General features: G+C 38.8%; 1 protein-coding gene across 1 annotated transcript in view; it reads left to right on the forward strand.

The window, feature by feature from the left end:
• LOC121167970 (phospholipid-transporting ATPase ABCA3-like) overlaps positions 1-15792 on the forward strand; it is a 55941-nt gene extending 40149 nt beyond the window's left edge. The window contains exons 21-30 of the mRNA XM_040997701.1: positions 2184-2406; positions 3178-3340; positions 6688-6859; positions 9106-9231; positions 9495-9689; positions 12141-12328; positions 12780-12950; positions 13278-13468; positions 15085-15158; positions 15537-15792. Coding sequence (XP_040853635.1) covers positions 2184-2406; positions 3178-3340; positions 6688-6859; positions 9106-9231; positions 9495-9689; positions 12141-12328; positions 12780-12950; positions 13278-13468; positions 15085-15158; positions 15537-15671 — 1638 coding nt within the window. The 3' untranslated portion in view covers positions 15672-15792. The remainder of the gene's footprint in view (positions 1-2183; positions 2407-3177; positions 3341-6687; positions 6860-9105; positions 9232-9494; positions 9690-12140; positions 12329-12779; positions 12951-13277; positions 13469-15084; positions 15159-15536) is intronic.
• Positions 15793-17631: the final 1839 nt, after the last annotated feature.

The raw sequence follows: 17631 nt of genomic DNA on the forward strand, positions 1-17631 counted from the left end.
AGATGATATAGCTTAGAATGAGAGTGACATAAGTATTTGTACTATCACCTTACTCTTTTTCTATTGGAATTACCCATTTTCTCCTGTTTCATTGTTAGTAATTGCTTTCATATCTCTCTTGAAGATGACCTGGGCATTTAGTTAATTGCTATTAGCTTTACATTGCTTTTCAACTTCCCTGAACTTCCCTGTTGAGCCAGAAGAAGCTCATTTTTTAAATTGCTTCTTTCTCACATTTTACATTGCTATGATCAAGCATTTTTCAATTTCACATACTTATTTTTAATGAATGAATGTTTCTTTTACAGGTAATGTTTACATCGTTGTTTTTTTTTTTCTATTCCTTCTCATTCTTCCTGGCAATTTTTATTTTGGATCACTTTTTATTTCTTTTCTTGAATGGGCTGATTTTTTGCTTGTTTCTTTGCGTGACTTGTGATTTGGTGTTAATGCTGAAAATATCCACCCCTCTCAGTCTTTGAGGACAACTAGCTGTGTGTCAGATCTGTTCTCCTTGAAACTCGGTTTCATCCTATCCCATCAAATGTACACACGACCATCTCTCTTCTGAGCATGTTCCTGGCCTTGACTTGTGGTTGGTTTTCTTGGTTACTTTATAGTCATAAGTGCTTTAGAATGCTTCTACCTAAATTATGCTGATTCCTTTCTTACTTTTCCCACTACCATTGAAAACAATAGCTCTTTTCTCTGAACCTTGCTGCCTACTTCAGAGTGATCCTCCTACATAACCATTTGATAGCATATGTTGAACAACCCTGGAATAGTTGGAGAAGATATCATTGACAATTAGTAAAACATTTTTGGAAATTTATTTTTCTCCGGAGCTCTTTAAGATTCATCTTTTTCTTACCCAGATCTCCTGTAACTTTGGGTTTCCTTGTGTGCTTCCTTGTGGCTGAGATGGGAAAAAAGAGGAGTGAAAATATATATATATATATATAATAAAATATATATTAAAATACATAATAAATATAATATACAATGAAAAAATATTATATATATAATGCCAAAGGCAGAATTTAAAATTAGAAAGGAGCAAAAGGCAAGTGTGGCCTGCAGCTCAGAAGGAGAATTTCTTTTTCCCATGATATGGTTTTTTAGATATAGGGATTTCCACCTCCATCTCCCTTTTCTCTCCCCCCATCCTCCTCTCTCCCCACTATTTCATCCATAGTATTACATAAAAGTTTTCCTACTCGGTTATTTGAGCCCTAGAGATATTGTGAGTTGACTTATTTGCCGTTCAGAGGAGAGAATGCACTTTGGTCTTTTCTAGGAAGAACACAAAACGAAAAATAGTTAGAAATGCAATTAGAGTGATTCTGCTTATTGGTAAGGAAGAAAGTCTAAAGGAGGGGTCAGTATTGTGGCTTAGTGGGTAAAGCTGCTTTTTGCGACACTGGCATCCCACATGGCTGCCCGGTCTTTTCCCAGCTGCTCAGTTCTTATCTTACTCCCTGCTGGTGGCTGTGCCTGGGTCCCTGCCACCCATGTTGAGACCTGGATGTAGCTACTGGCTTTTCTTGGCTTAGCCTTAGCAGTGGTGGCCATCTAGGGAGTAAACCAATGAGTGGAAGATCTCCTCTCTCTTTCTTTCTTTCTTTTTTTTTTTTTTTAAGATTTTATTTTATTTTTATTGGAAAGGTGGATATACAGAGAGGAAAATCTTCCGTCCAATGATTCACTCCCCAGGCGGCCACAACGGCTGGAGCTGAGCCAATCCGAAGCCAGGAGCCTCTTCCGGGTCTCCCACGCGGGTGCAGGGTCCCAAAGCTTTGGGCCGTCCTTGACTGCTTTCCCAGGCCACAAGCAGGGAGCTGGATGGGAAGCGAGGCTGCTGGGATAGAACTGGCACCCATATGGGATCCCGGGCCGTGCAAGGCGAGGACCTTAACCACTGCACCATTGCGCCGGGCCCCCTCTCTCTTCTTTCTCTCTCTCTCTCTCTCTCTCTTTCTCTGTAACTCTGACTTTCAAATAAATTATCTTTTTAAAGAAGTGTATGTACCTCTCATAAGTACATATTTTCATCAATGAATAATTCTGTGTGATAATACATAATCTATATTTAAAATAAGTTTTTTCCTTCTGTAAATTTGAAAACTTGAGTTGTTAGATGTTGTGTAGTTTGATTCACCAATTTTGTGTATTCTGTGTCTTAGGTGGTGTTCTTACTCGCTGAGCTGGACTTATTGATCAAGAACTTCCGCTATCTGGACACACTGTTTATCTTTACAATTTTTGCTTGGTCTGTTATTCCCTTCTTATACCTAACATGCTTCTTGTTCAATAGTAGCACCAGTGCCTACATGAAGCTCTTCGTATTCAACCAATGCATAGGATTTTTTGGTGTGGTTATGGATTTTGTGCTAAGCAACATGCAGGGTAAGGGTTCGCTGTGATGTGCCTCTCAGTACTGCTCCTGACTCTAAGTTACACACAATTACACTAACTGATGTTTCAACATTTCATGGACAAGTTAAACATTATTCCAGTTGATATTCCAGACATCTCACATTTTGAGGGGAGGGCCATACACAAATTTACTTTTAAGCAAGTTTTATCCCACCCCTCCTCAAATGTATACTCAAGGACTGATTCCTGTGGAAAGAAGATGTCAACTATTTAAGAAACCCTTTAAGTCCTTTCAATGACATTTTGTATTTCCTGACATTCAATTATTATATAAATTTACTTCAATATTTATAGAAACTTCATGTAAGAGTATTTATTTCTCTGAATATTTATCATCGTATCATTGACAAAATATTTCTCTCCCACTGTTGAATTGGTGACTAAATTTCATAGCATAACTTTACTTCATTATTGACCACACTGAATAAGAAATGTGTGAAATAATCAGTGTTGGTTTCCTGTGCGTATTAGGTGAGGGGAAGCCAGCTTAAATGAACATCAACTTCCCTAAAATTATTTTCTAAAGCTCTGTCAGCACAAAAGGGTATTAAGATAGAAAAGACAGGTAAAATTTTTTTTTTTTTTTTTTGGCAAGGCCTTAGAGTTTTTGAGAGGATGGTATTGTGGTGCTTTGTATTTTTCTCAGTCTAACATGGTTAACTTGGGAATATTCTGGGTTTTTCTTCTTTTTGAGGCAAGTCATACCATATAAAGCATACTACGCTATCTTCTCAATCACAGGTGTAAACACTGCTATAAAAAGTGTCATACTTAATACACTCCTGCTGGTGCCCTTTTATAACCTTGGGATGAGCATTTGCAAATATTATGATTTTCAAGAAGAAAAAGCATTGTGTTCCTCCTCAGCAAACGTTCCTACCACTGCCCCGTGTGAAGAATGTGAGTATTTGGGGCTTTCCAAAGCCCATCAGAGAGACAGTAACGGTCAGTTACTAAGCACATGTGAGCAATCCACATGCAATATTGTGAATCTTTGAAATAATGCATCATCATAGTTATGTTTGTTTTGAGGAAAATCTTATACGAATATAAATAACTTGGCTTATGTCACACAACTTCTACAAAATACAGCTAAAACTTATGTGGCACTGAATACCTAGGGCATGTATATAATTGCGGTCTGTTAATATTTGTGTTTCTGCCATACTTCTCTTCCAGAACACTAGTTTTTGGGTGGAAGGTGCCAGTTGAATATTAAATTTCACATTATCTTTTGTGGAATCAGCACAATAGTAGACACACAAATGTTTAATTAAGTGTTGGTGTGGGGCATTTAAACAGGAAAAAAAGAAAATAAGGCAAGAATAAAAGTGATAATTCAGCAAAGAAAAATATTTAACATCCATTTTCATCTCAGGATCCCTAATGGTGGCCTTATAATAATTATTACTTTGTATAAAAGAAAGTGGGAAGGAAGGCACACATTGAAAGCACAAGCCAGGTCTAGCATGACAGAGTAGCTGACAAGTTCATGGGTAAGTTGAACGGAAAATGTAATTATGCCAATAACCTTAAATGGATGGCTTCAGGGGGAAAGAATGAGAAAGCAGTATTCCAAAATGTTACAAAATCTAGTAAAATGATAAAGTCATGGGAAGAGAAACAGAGGAAGAGCGCTCCCATCTGCTGCTTCATTCCTCATGTGCTCACAACAGCCAGTCAGGCCAAGCCAAATCATAGAATCAGGAACCCAGTTCTGATCTTCCACTGCCTCTGCAGGGTCCACAGTAGCAGAAGCCACAGTCAGAACCCACCTCTGGGTGTCACACCCAGGAGGTCCGATTTAGAGATGCCGACATGTGGAAAGGCAGAGTTACAGAGAGAGAAACTGAGATTAAGAATCTCAGTAAAAAAATGTGGACAGCAATGTTTACATCCAGTAATGATGTCTTTTTAAAGTAAACAAGCATACCAATTAAATTCTTCTGTGCAGCAAGCAATTCAGAAAGTGTAATCTTTTTGCTTGTTTCTTTTTGTTTCGTTTTATTTTTTCCCGTTTCTTTATTATTTTATGGCTCAGTTCCATAGGCTCTCCCCCCTCCCAATCTCTCTCTCACTCTCTCCCTGTCTCCTTTCTCTTTCCTCCTCTTGCTTTTCTCTCGCCCTTCTTTCTCTCCCTCCTTCCCCTCCATTCCTCCTCCTCCTTCCTCTTCTCTCTCAACTTCTCCCTCTCCAATAAATAATTCATTTTATTGAGGCAGAATTTGCATGCCATAAATGAGAAAATGCTGTTACATCTAAGTGATCACTTCACTCATTCAAATTTTATGTTTGAAGTTTCTTGAATAAATGAAAACGTTTTTATAAAAGTACAATCAACATGAAATGTGGTGGGTGCCCTGGATTTTCTCTTTGTCTCATGTACATTAGGATACCAGCAAAGCATTTAGCCAACAACCGTTCTACTCCTGCCAAATGCAAGAGGCAAAATCGTGTTTCTACCCCTCCTACCCTTGCCGGCAAAGACAGAGGGAAAGCCTAGATCTGCACTCACTGCCAGGGTTGTGTTCCAGGAAGCCCGATGGACTGGTGGGAGTTGCACTACCTAGTGGTGATGAGGCAGTGCCGCAGCAACCACAAAGTCAGTCCTGGAGGTCAGTTATTGACATCAGAAATCTAGCAGGAAGAGCTAGTGTTTCGTTGACCCTTCACTGTTAGCAAGGGATCCAGGTGGTGAACCCAATGCCTTCTCTGCTACAGTGTGGCCACCCTTCCCTTGCCAGCACAGTGTCAGACATGGCCTGGCAAAGCTGAAAACTTTTTTTTTTAATTTATTTTATTTTCATTGGCAAGTCAGATATACAGAGAGGAAGATCATCAATCCATTGATTCATTCCCCAAGTGGCTGCAATGGCCAGAGCTGAGCCAATCCGAAACCAGGAGCCCGGAGCTTCTTCTGGGTTTCCCACTTGGGTGCAGGATTCCAAGGCTTTGGGCCATCCTCGGCCACCTTCCCAGATCACAAGCAGGGAGCTGGATGGGAAGCAGGGTCGCTGGGATTAGAACTGGTACTATGGAATCTTGGCACTTGCAAGGAGAAGACTTTAGCCACCAGGCTACAACGCTGGGCCCAGAACTGAAAACTTATAGTTATCCACTGTACCCGCAAAATGTCCAGGCATCAGTTCTCATACCAAGTTAATAGATGTGCACACCAAGATGAAAGGGATGTTTAAAATATCCTATAAGATGATTCCATTCATAGGCAGGTCCAGGTGGGAACTCTAGAGAGATTATCAATAGCTTAGGGCAGTGATAAGCTCAAGGATAAAGGATGCTTTTTGAGGTGATGAAAATTCTCTAAATTAACTGTGGTGGAGGTTTCACCTATCAACTACCAAACTACACTCTTGAGATGGACTTACTATATGGATGCTGATTCTATCTCAATAAAATTTTGAAGAAATCTGACAAGGATTTAAAAGTGCATCAGTGAGCAGTTATGAACATGTATGAAAAAAAAAGAAAAAGTTTCAGCAAGGAAATGAAATACAGGACTCAATGCTGAAACTCCGGAAGTGGGCTTAAAGCCCAGTGAAGTTGTGCAAGCAAAAAATCAGCAAGCTAGAATATAAATTAGCCAGTCAAAAAAAAAAAAAAAAGCCAGGCCTCAGAATTCTATGGCACCATAACCGAAGGTCTACATTTTATAAAATTGGAGGTCCAGAATAGAAGTGATGGAGGGAGGAACTGGAAAAAAAAAATGTCTAAGAAATAGTAGCTGAAATTCTTGCAAATAAAATATAAAAACCTATAGAGTAAACCCACAATAGGTTAAAATAAAATCCATGCCAAAATATATTACAATCAAAGTTTTGTAGAGCCACTACTCTATGCTTTCAGAACTACCCTCTGTAGTATCATCAAAGGAAAGAATATTTAGGAGCGAAGAGGGCCTCTGTTTCTACTCTGTATTTTGCTTAGTGTGAATATGCATTCACCAAATGATTGCGGCTTTATGGTACATGTTGAGTATGGATACTTACAACTATTGCCAACATAAAAACTACAGGATTAAAAATGCCTGCGTCCCTTAAAGAATGTTTATGCACTGCTTAGCATACAAAGCAAACAGCCAGTAAATGCATTGATTCTGTGTTTACTTGATGCTATAGTACTTCCCATTTGTTGGTTTCTTGTAGTTTGTTCATTGTCTTGATTTTTTCTTTTTTCTTTTTAAAAAAAGAGTAAACCCCTACCATATTTGTTGTTCTTGTCATCAGTAAATAGTCGCAATGTATATAGTATGAATGACAATACAATTGGACGGTATGTGATTGCAATGGCTGCCACAGGATTTGCTTACTTTTTATTAATTCTCTTTCTGGATACATATGCATGGAGATTGAAAACATTTGTGTTTCAATATATTTTCTTTGGTGTCTACAAAAAATTTAATAAGGTAAGTGACTGAACGTGGCCCATAGAGATTACTCTATAACAAATGTATAGCATCACCCATACTTCACTCAGTTTCTGGCTGTGTGAAAAAGCATTCAATCCATGTTGATCAGGATCTTTTGTGAATCAGAAATCTTCATCACAACTTGAATTTTGTGACTTTTTTCTTTTTAACATTGTGTCCTTTCCCACTCTGAATATGCAATATATACGGAGAGGGTTATAATAGAAATCTTTCCCTTAAGGAACTTTCCATTCATTCCAGTTCCACCCCTCTCCCCGCCACCACCAGCCATAGCTCTAAATCCCCAGGTGATACTGATTCTGCTTGTCTGAAGCACATTTTCTAGTAATTCTCTGGAACGGCTGTTCTTACTTTTGGTATTTATAGGAATTCTGCAAATTGGCTTTTTAAAAATATATATTTTATTTTTCTCACTGGAAAGACGAATATACAGAGAAGAGGAGATGTAGAAAGACCTTTTGTCTGCTGGTTCACTCCCCAGGTGGCCGCAACGGCTGGAGTTGAGTTGATCCAAAATCAAAATCCAGGAGCTTCTTTCGGGTCTCCCACATGGATGCAGGGTCCCAAGGCTTTGGGCTGTTCTCCACTGCTTTCCCAGGCCACAAGCAGGAAGCTGAACTGGGAAATGGAGCAGCTGGAACACAAACCAGCCTCATATGGGATCCTGGTGGATACAGGGCTAGAATTTAACCACCAGGCTGCTGCACCTGGCCCTTAGATTGTTTTTTAAACTACAAATTGCTAGTCTCTATCAAATTAGAACTAAAAAAAAAAAAAAAAAAAATCCAGGAAAATAAGCATGTGTTCTGATAAAAAAAAAAAATCACAAAATACTGAAAGTATATCTAAGAGGCATTAAAAGTAGGGTAGCAGAGAAGAGAAAAAGATATTCCATTCACTGGTTCATTTCCAAAATGGCTGCAATTGCTAGGGCTGCACCAGACCAAAGCCAGGAAGCTGAAACTTCATCTTCCCAGTCATATTAACAGGAAGCTAGACCAGGGTAAGAGCAATCAGGGCTCCAATTAGTACTCCAATTTTTGCTTGTCTTGGATTTTGTTATAAATGGCAAGATTTCATTCATCTTATGATTGCATGGAGTATATGTACAAACATTTCTTTATCAGTTTCTCTATTGATGAGCATCTAAGCTGAGTTCATGTGCTTGCTATTGTGAATTGTGCTGATAAAAACATAGGGTTATGGGTAGCTCTCTCAAATGCAGATCTCATTTCCTCTGGGTCTGTTCCCAGTAATGGAATGGCTCATACAGTAGATCAATTTTGAGTTGTCTAAGCACTCTCCATACTGACTTTCTATATGGTTGTACTAGTTTACATTCACACCAACAGTGGATTGCCACTACATTTTAATCATGAATAGACCACACAAAGGACAGTAATGCAATAAGATTTTATTAGCTAGTGATATCATAGCCCTACCTTTCTTATCTTCCCTGTTAAAAGATTTCGTGAATTCCTGGTTACTTCTTTTAAGTTCAAATGAAACATTTTCTGCATAAAATCCTGGTTTTTCCTTCTTTTTATCAGAGGAGGGAAAAACAATCTTTTCCACACTCTTAACATTATTTGTAGCTTCTAGATCAGGATATACTTCATTGTTAACAAATATAATTATTGGCAGGGGTCAGTGTGGTGGCAGAGTGTCACATACCATATCCTGTGAGGCTGGCAACCCATCTCAGTACACTCCTAGTTCAGCTGTTCTATTCCGGTACAGCTCCCTGCTAACGTAGCTGGGGAAACAGTGCATGTTGTAGCACTTGGGCCCTTGGCACCTACATGAGAAACCTAGATGGGGTTATATGCTCCTGGCTTGGCCAGGCCCAATGCTTGCCAATGCGGCCATTTGGAAAATAAACCAGTGGATGGATGAGGCTGCTGTGTGTATGCATGTGTGTGTTTGTGGGTATCTCCACATTTCAAATACATATTGTTAAAAATACAGTGTTTTGTGGTATCTTTTTTGATAGAACATGCTTCTTACTCATGCTTAGGAACTCAGTTTCTGAACTTTGACAGCAGGGGATAAGTTTGTACTTGAGAGCTGAGACGATATACTGGAAGTCTCTTGGAAATGATTGAAATCTTTTGTTTTCATATTTTTGAAATTAGCCCCACTTCAGTCTTCCTGAAGTCATCCGATATAGAACCTGATGCCACAGGGCATCCATCTCTGTGATTCTTGTCTTGTTAATGCAGGAAACCGTGTCCAGGGAATTATCTGGAGAATCTGAAGATGAAGATATAGAAGAGGAAACATACAGAGTTCTGAGCCAGCCCCTGAAATTGCTGAATGCCACAGTTGTTATTAGGCAACTCATAAAGGTAACGCCACTCATTCACCAACATAGGCCAGCTTCATCCCCACTTAACAGTGTTGCAGGGGCTTTTTGCCCTTCTTTGGGATCTATTTGTATTCTCTCTGTAGAATAGGAGTTATTACAATACTGTCAGGTGGTGTTGTCTATGGGGATACGAGGTATGGGTTGTACTTAACCTATAGCGGTCTTTATTTTATATGTTTATATACATATGTACATACATATATGTGTATATATGTATATAATGTTTAAAAATTTTTTTTAAAGATCTATTTTAAGATTCCGGCAGTCCTGGCTGTGAGAAATATCTCCCTTGCTGTCCAAAAAAAGGAGTGCTTTGGGCTGCTGGGATTGAATGGAGCTGGGAAAACGACTACCTTCCAGATTTTGACTGCAGAGGATATTGCTACCTCCGGGGATGTGTTCGTTGAAGGCTTTAGCATCACCAAAAATAACATGAAGGTAAGACACTACTTATGATGTGAGACGTATGGTGACTTTGGAGTGCAAGCAAGAGGCAAGTGGTAGGAGATTATAGGAAAGAATCATGGAAAAGCCTTGGTATTTATAGTACTGATTTAACAATGGGTAAATACAATTTTTTTTAGCAGAGTAACAGGGAGGTAATAAAGGCAGTTTTATTTGAAGAATGTAAATCAAGAATATCTTTTGAATTCTTTGAAGCTACAGGAGTAAAAGGAAAATTCTGTAAGCAATACCTCTGCTATATGTCAGATAAAGTGCTGGAATCTCTTTCAAATTAGTTGGACGTACAATTTCTGGCCTAATATTTAAGAAACTTGGAGATCACTAACTGCATCCAAACAAGTGAAGACCTGAACAGCCACTTTTTTAGATCAAAAGATAAGGGCAGTCACAGAGGACATCACTGTCCTCAAGTTGGAGATGGTAAGAAGTGGATACATCAAATTATAGCTCACTTGCGCTCCAATCCTGAGCAGAGACTACAGAGGGAATGAGTGCCAGGTCTGGAAAACTTGAACCACTACTGGTGCATTGCTGGAGGCTCTACCACAAGGTTGGGTTTTAAAGCCCCATGGGGACTCAGTTCCTGGAAGCCCCACCTTTTTGTGAGTTTTGTTTCTTGATGTTCTTACCACTTCCCTCGTTCCTTACTATTATTATTTTTAAAGATTTATTTATTTTTATTGGAAAAGCAAATTTATAGAAAGAGACAGAAAGATCTTCCATCTGTTGATTCACTCCTCAAATTACTGAGCTAATCTGAAACTAGGAGCCAGGAGTCTCTTCCTGGTCTCTCAAGTGGGTGCAGGGTCCCAAGAGTTTGGGCCGTGCTCCACTGCTTTCCCAGGCCACAAGCAGGGAGCTGGATGGGAAGTGGAGCAGCTGGAACACATACCATTGCTTATATGGGATGCTGCACTTAGAGGTGGAGGACTAGCCAGCTGAGCCATTGCACCAGCTAGAAAAATCCCTCTGCAGTCCTGAATGAGACAGGAAAAAGAGCATAGGCACAGCATTTGTTCTTGTGTCATACCTCCAGCAGCACTTACCTGATAACTTGCTGGGGTTTTATCAAAGTCTAAATAGCTGTAGTAGGGGAAATACTCAAATCCAACTCGCCTTATTCATCTGAACAGTCAAGAAGAGAAGAAGAGAGAAATCCATCATTAAATAAACCTAATTAATAAATCTATTAATGCAATGGCTTATTTTTGTCATGAAAAATCAAAATATGTCATTTTAACAATGTTCAACTACACATCCTAAAAGTGTTATTTCTGCCTAACTTAAAGTTTGTATCCTCTCATCAAGTATCTTCCTATTCTCCCCAACTCCCTGTCTATGGTAACTGCCACTTTACTCTTTGAGTTTTACTCTTCCAAAGAGTTCCAAGTTTAAGTGAGATAATTCTTACTTGTATCTGTGCCTAGCTTATTTAATATAATTTCCTCTGGGTTTGTAAGTACTACTGCAAGTTACAGCATTTATTTTTAAGGACTGAATAGAATTCCATTGTGTATATATACTGCATTTTTTCTTATCCATTAATCCAGTGATATTTATACAGGATGTCTGAATATCTGGGCTATTGTGAGTAATACTTCATTGCAGTGAATACGGGAGGATAGATTTTTTTTCAGTATACTGATTTCGTTTTCTTCTTCTTTGTTTTTTTGGTTTTTTTTTTTTTTTGCTGCACAGAAGTGACCATCTTATTCAGTCAAGGTTGAAGAGTGTATCTCTAGTTTTTATTAATAGCTTATTTCTCATATTACTATTATTATTTTATTATTTTTAAAAATTTTTTTGGATTTTCTCTGTGTCAAATCTGAAGCAATCAAACTCAAACTTTTTATATTTCTAGATTTGTAGATATTTTCAGGGAAATAAAACTGTTAGTATTTATCTTTGATATTGTTTTTTATTTTTATACATTTATTATCTGTTATCTTGTCAGCATTTCTTTTTCAAAAACTTTTGGGAAGTATTTTATGAAGAATATATTATTGCTTTTGTCAGAGTTTGGCCACACAAGTCAGAAAAGGAAGTGTTGTGATCTCTGTCTAGTTTCAAGCATTTGATGACTATTTTCCTTAGTTTTCAGACTATTTTCATTTTTTTTCAACATTGTGGCAAATTAAAAAAAAATAGTTGAATCCAATCATATGGAGGTTCTGAGAACAGTCATCATATTTTTTTGTTTTTTTTCTTTTAATTAATTTACTTTTGATGATGTTTTGATAGTTGATCAGGGTGGGAAGGATCGAGGAAATTCTCTGTAAAGTGTGTGCAGTGATGGGAGTGGGTAACGTCGTTGGAACCATGGGCTGGAGAATTTCCAGTCCTCTGTTTCATCCATATTTACTATATACTCTATGCCATCTATATTTACTGTTAATTTATTTGGTTGCCATTCTGTTATTTTAGATAAGGTCAAAAATAGGCTATTGTCCACAGTTTGACGCCTTGCTGGAATACATGACTGCTCGAGAAATAATGACAATGTATGCCAGGTTGTGGGGTGTCAAAGAGAGCATGATTCCCACTTACGTGAACAATTTTTTGAGATTGCTGGAACTGGAATCCCATGCTGACAAGTATATCTATACTTACAGGTGAGCTGTTATACCATATTAGTATTCTCATTGCAGCCAAGAGTGTTAATCTGCCTGTGATTCAGCTCTTTGAAATGAATGCCCACATTTTAATTTGCATTCCACAGACAGAGAATGACTATAAAATAATCAAATGTGCTTCCAGGGTTGAAAAACCAGCAATAGAATAAATGTGCTAGTACTATGTCTTCCTTTTGCAGAGATAAAATGAACCTTTTTCTGTTTGAATTGCAGAAGAGCCTCTCATCTGATCATTACACATTGTATACATACATTACAACATACTGCACTGCATAAATATTCTCAATTGTTATGTGTCAATTAAAAATCTTGAAATGGACTTCTATACCCCATAAATATGATTACATATAAATATATAAGTACATACACATGTGTATTAAATCATTGTAATGTTTAACTTCATCTTTTTTCTTCTTCCTTGACCACCAAGTGGAGGAAACAAACGTAGAGTAAGCAATGCCATTGCTATGATGGGAAAACCCGCAATAATCTTCCTGGATGAGCCATCCACTGGCATGGACCCAGTAGCCCGACGTCTCCTCTGGAATGTGGTGACACAGACACGCGAAACTGGAAAAGCTGTCATCATAACCTCCCACAGGTGTGGACTTATGGAGGGTTGAAATGATCATATGATAAAATTTATTTGGGAAAATCAATATTGGATAATAAATTTGCCTGAGTATGTGAGCTTCATTGTGATCATAATGAATGGAATGGCCAAGAATCTCTGGAAAAGGATAGAAATTACAGTTGCTTCCAAGACTTTCCTTCAGTGTTTAATTTGAAAAAAGCTCCTTTTATCCATGTGATTATAACAATTCCAACTTCCCATTTCAAGGAGAGTTGGCAAAATCCTGGATGGATTACAGAATATCTTCCAGTGAGATAATTATAGGCTAACTTTTCTGGTATCTTGTTTTTCCAGCATGGAAGAATGTGATGCTCTTTGTACTAGGCTGGCAATCATGGTGCAGGGAAAGTTTGTGTGCCTGGGAAGCCCTCAACACCTCAAGAATAAATTCGGCAATGTTTACACTGTGAATATCAAATTCAAGCCTGGTACAGATGAGGATACAGTAAATGAATTTAAATCATTTATCGAGAGAGTTTTCCCAGGTAAGCTAGTTTGGACTCATTTTGTTAGAGATGTGTTAGATATTATTAATAATACCCGTTACCTATATCTTGTATGTCTCCAATAACTTGTCATCTGAGTTATTTATATATTTCACATAGAGTTTTCTATTTGGATGTGTGTTCCTATAAACATCTTGTGTCTGGTGATGCTAAGAAGTTTTCCCCGATACAGCACTATTCACCAGCCTCTTGCATAACTAATCAGGCAGCTGTATGTTTGGACTATCCATATGATTTATTATCTCAGGCCACAAAGTTTGAGCGTAACTTCAATTATTTGAACAAATAATCTGTTATTTTATGCAGGATTATCATAAGAAAATTTCAGAAGCTGGATAGGTTAAACATCAGAGAGGTTAGAAGTCCAAGTTCAGAATGTCAGCAGGCTTCATTTCTCCTGAAGTCTCTCCTTGGTTTGAAGAGAAACTTTTATTTGCTCTGTCCTCATTAGAACTTTTACTCTGTGTGTGCATATCCCTGTTGTCTCTTTCTTTCCTTGTAAGGACACCAATCACAGGGAATTAACAGTCTAATGACTTCATTTAAGTATCATTATTTCCTTAGAGGCCCCATTTACAAAATCACATGGTGATTAGGGCTTCTTTCAACATCAGAAATGTGAAGGCAACAATATTCATGGATTTTGAATTTTTCAACCAAAATAAACTTAACTTTTAATGCCATTTTCCTTGAACTTTTTGAATTATTCACATGCTTGGAAAGTTGAGTATACTTACTGAATGTATATTGAGTATAGGGAATAAAATCTGGTAGTAACAGAACTTTGGAGGGTCCAGGTTTTGGGGACATGTGAGATGATTTGTGTCTTTAAGAATTCCCCTGAACTCCAATAAAAATCATGCTTCAATACAATAAACTGCTAAATACAAAAATGAAAATACACACGATACAGCTGAATAGTAACCTATAGCTATTTTAAGGTGTATAGAAGCTGGTTTATATAAACTAAAATTGAAATGTCAATGAAGTAGTCACAGGATATGGTTAAGAACTTGCATTTTCTAACATATCAGTCACTCAATACCATGTCAATTAACTCCATAATGTTGTAAACTGTTATCGATGTTATGTTATGGCTTTTAATTGGTCGGGACAATATTCTGCCAGCTCTGCTTTTAGACCAGAGATGGTCTCCCCAAGAAACTGTTGAATTTATCTGGACAATAAGGTGCTGGACAATATGGTACATGCTTGCAATGAAAGAAGCATGACTGGATTTGAACTGTAATACTGCAATAAGGTGGAGTAATCCACCATGGGGAGAGGGTACAGGGAGGGGTTGGGGGAACCTCAGAGCCTATGAAATGATGTCATAAAATGAAATGCAATAAAAAAAAAATAATTCCCCTGAACTCCACATAATAAAATTATTCCATTGGGAACACATCTTCTGAATGCCTTAACCTAGTCATGTATACTGAAGAGTGTTTTTTTTTTCTTTCTGAATTATATCTCCTTTTGTATTAACCCTACTCACTCCTCCACTGCATACGATTAAATTAATGAAGCGATGTTTTGGCAATTATCAATGAAGCTTAGAAGATTATTTACCTGTATTTTTTTTCATTTCTTAGGCAGCAAATTGACACAAGAGAGTCAAGGATTCCTTAATTATTACATTCCCAGTAAGAAAAATAGCTGGGGAAAGGTAATGGCTCAAACTATGCCCTTTTAACATCCTAAGAGGGCACTAATAGTGGAAAGTATCTGAAATCTAGACAAATGGAATGGGATCCCAGCATTATAGAAGCAGTCTTTAGATTTCTTTTCAGATACCTAAAACCCAATTGCTTCTGTTGCTTCCCTTAAGTCCCAATATTAATGCACACCTGTCAAGAAACTGGGAATGGTGACCTGCATCCTCTGGACTCCATGATTTCCTATTCTTTCTCGTCCTCCCCTTGTGTAACCTTTGTCTTCCCAAGTAAACATAACATGATGTGGAAAAAGTGGAGGAAAAACGAATCCAGGCTGGGGGCTAGAGAGGAAACTGCAATGCTAACAGTCCTTTTTGCTGTTCTTAAAGGTGTTTGGAGTTTTGGAGAAAGCTAAAGAGAAATTCGAGCTAGAAGATTATTCCATCAGTCAGATAACCCTGGAACAAGTGTTCCTGAGCTTTGCTAATTTAGCTACAACAGGTCGTCAGAATATTGAACCATGAGTTTCAGCTACAGCCAGTTACCCTGTATCTTTCACTGGCTATACTTGGATACACAGAGTGAAATTGCTGTGTTTGTATATCTTGGTGTAAATAGATTTAAGTAATAAAAATTTTCCCCAGTGAGAAAGTTTGTTTCCTTTTCTTTGCAGTTTTCACTGGGTGGCCTATGCATACAACATGTTGCAAATGTAAAGACAGTTGATTAAATTCCTGTTTTCACCCCTAGAACTAGGGGAGCACCATTTATCAGAGTGGGAAGGACACCTATTCCTGAGTATCCTGAATGTTTGAACAGAAACACCCAGAAATGTGACAGCCTATATTGTTTTATGATGTTTTCACATCAGGTTATGGATATGAAGCAATAAAGCCTGGAGTAAATCTTTCTTTCCCGTAAAGATACCCATGCACACACGGGTTTTATATCATGAAGTCTAAAGTCAACTCAAAGGAACATATTACCTTTGTAAGGGAATCTTCACTCTTGAGAACATTTTAGAATCCAAGAGCAGAAGCAAACATTCCTTTGGGTAGTGTTCTTTCTACCCTTGGCCCACCCCTATTTCTCATTAAAAAGAAAAGAAGTCATAAAGTGGAAAGGGAAAGAAATCAAGAATGTCCTCTTCTCCGCTTTCAATTATTTACTTACTTGAAAGGCATTATCTTCAACATCCACAACATCCTGAGACAAGTGGAAACTGGTGTTGCAGAGTGCGAGCAAGATCACACTGTTAGGCGGAATCTTTATTGTCCAAGCTTGGCGACAGCAGCTCCCACTACACTCCAGGAGCCACTGTGCCAAGCAGCAAAAGTCAGGGGTTTTTAAGCTCTCATCCTCCAATCAGATTGAGAGCCATGCAGTACAAAGTTTCAGGCAGGAAGTAAGTTTCTAGAACCCAAAGTTGTCCTACAGCCAACTAACCTAAGGCATCAGGGCAGGAGGGGCCAGGTGTGCAGAACCTGCAGAGTAACGTGCTGTCAGTTGTGAGTGCTGTGGAAGGCAGGAGGGGCAGTGTGCACTTTAGGTGCCTTCAGTTAACATGAATGATGCGAGAGGAGGTAGGAAGGGCGGGTTGTGGAAACTCAGTGCCCTGTCCACTTTTTGTCAACCTGACAAGTGGTATGTGCCATTAATGGCGGCGCTCCATTACACTGGGAACCAGAAACTCCATTCAAATGGGTGGCAGATAGTATTTGAGCCTGCTGCCTGCCAAGATGTAACAGTAGGAATGGGAACAGGGCCAAGACTTGGATCCAGGTAAATAACGCCAATAAATAATGCAGGCATCCCAAGAGACAGCTTAACTGCTGCCCATGAACAGTATGAGAAACCTAATCCGGTCTTTAGGACTCGTGGTCAGAAAGATAATCAGACAGGTGGAATAGGTGCTACTGAATCACCAACGTAAAGAGTGAGCTGTTCCACGAAGCTGCTGTATTTGGGGATGGCTTGTCCAAAAGTTGTTACAGCCATAGTTGGATATTGAGTACTAGAGTGACGTCCAGAAGTCCGTCTCTGTTGTGCTGGTTTCGGCTAGAGTATGTCTTGCCTCAGTTTTCATTCCCACACCTGTGCTACAGATCCTTGGAAACCAACTTCAGATCTTATAAAACTGGTTTCCCAAGTGGGCCTTCTTTAAAGGGGGGAAAAACACATTAACTTTTAACTTAACATTTAGTATTTGTCTGATGTGGTCTTTGCGCCCAGAATTCCCAAAAGGTTATTTAAAAGGACCCACTATGAGGGGGGAGGCGGTAGTCCAGGAAAGGGGATTAACTTCATGACAAAGGTCCGTGCAGGAGATGGGTGGGTTTGGTCAGAACACAAGAAGCAAGGTTGTTGGGGTCACCTGAGGAAGGCCCCAGGCACTAGGCATGGCGGGAGGAGGGCGCGCCTGGAGCCGCTGGACCCCGGTGGATCCAGCGGGGACTGCAGCTGGCTCCCAGCACTAGGCCCTGG

The sequence above is a fragment of the Ochotona curzoniae genome, unplaced genomic scaffold, assembly GCF_017591425.1.
Source record: "Ochotona curzoniae isolate NIBS_2020 unplaced genomic scaffold, NIBS_Ocur_1.0 patch435, whole genome shotgun sequence".
Taxonomy (NCBI): domain Eukaryota; kingdom Metazoa; phylum Chordata; class Mammalia; order Lagomorpha; family Ochotonidae; genus Ochotona; species Ochotona curzoniae.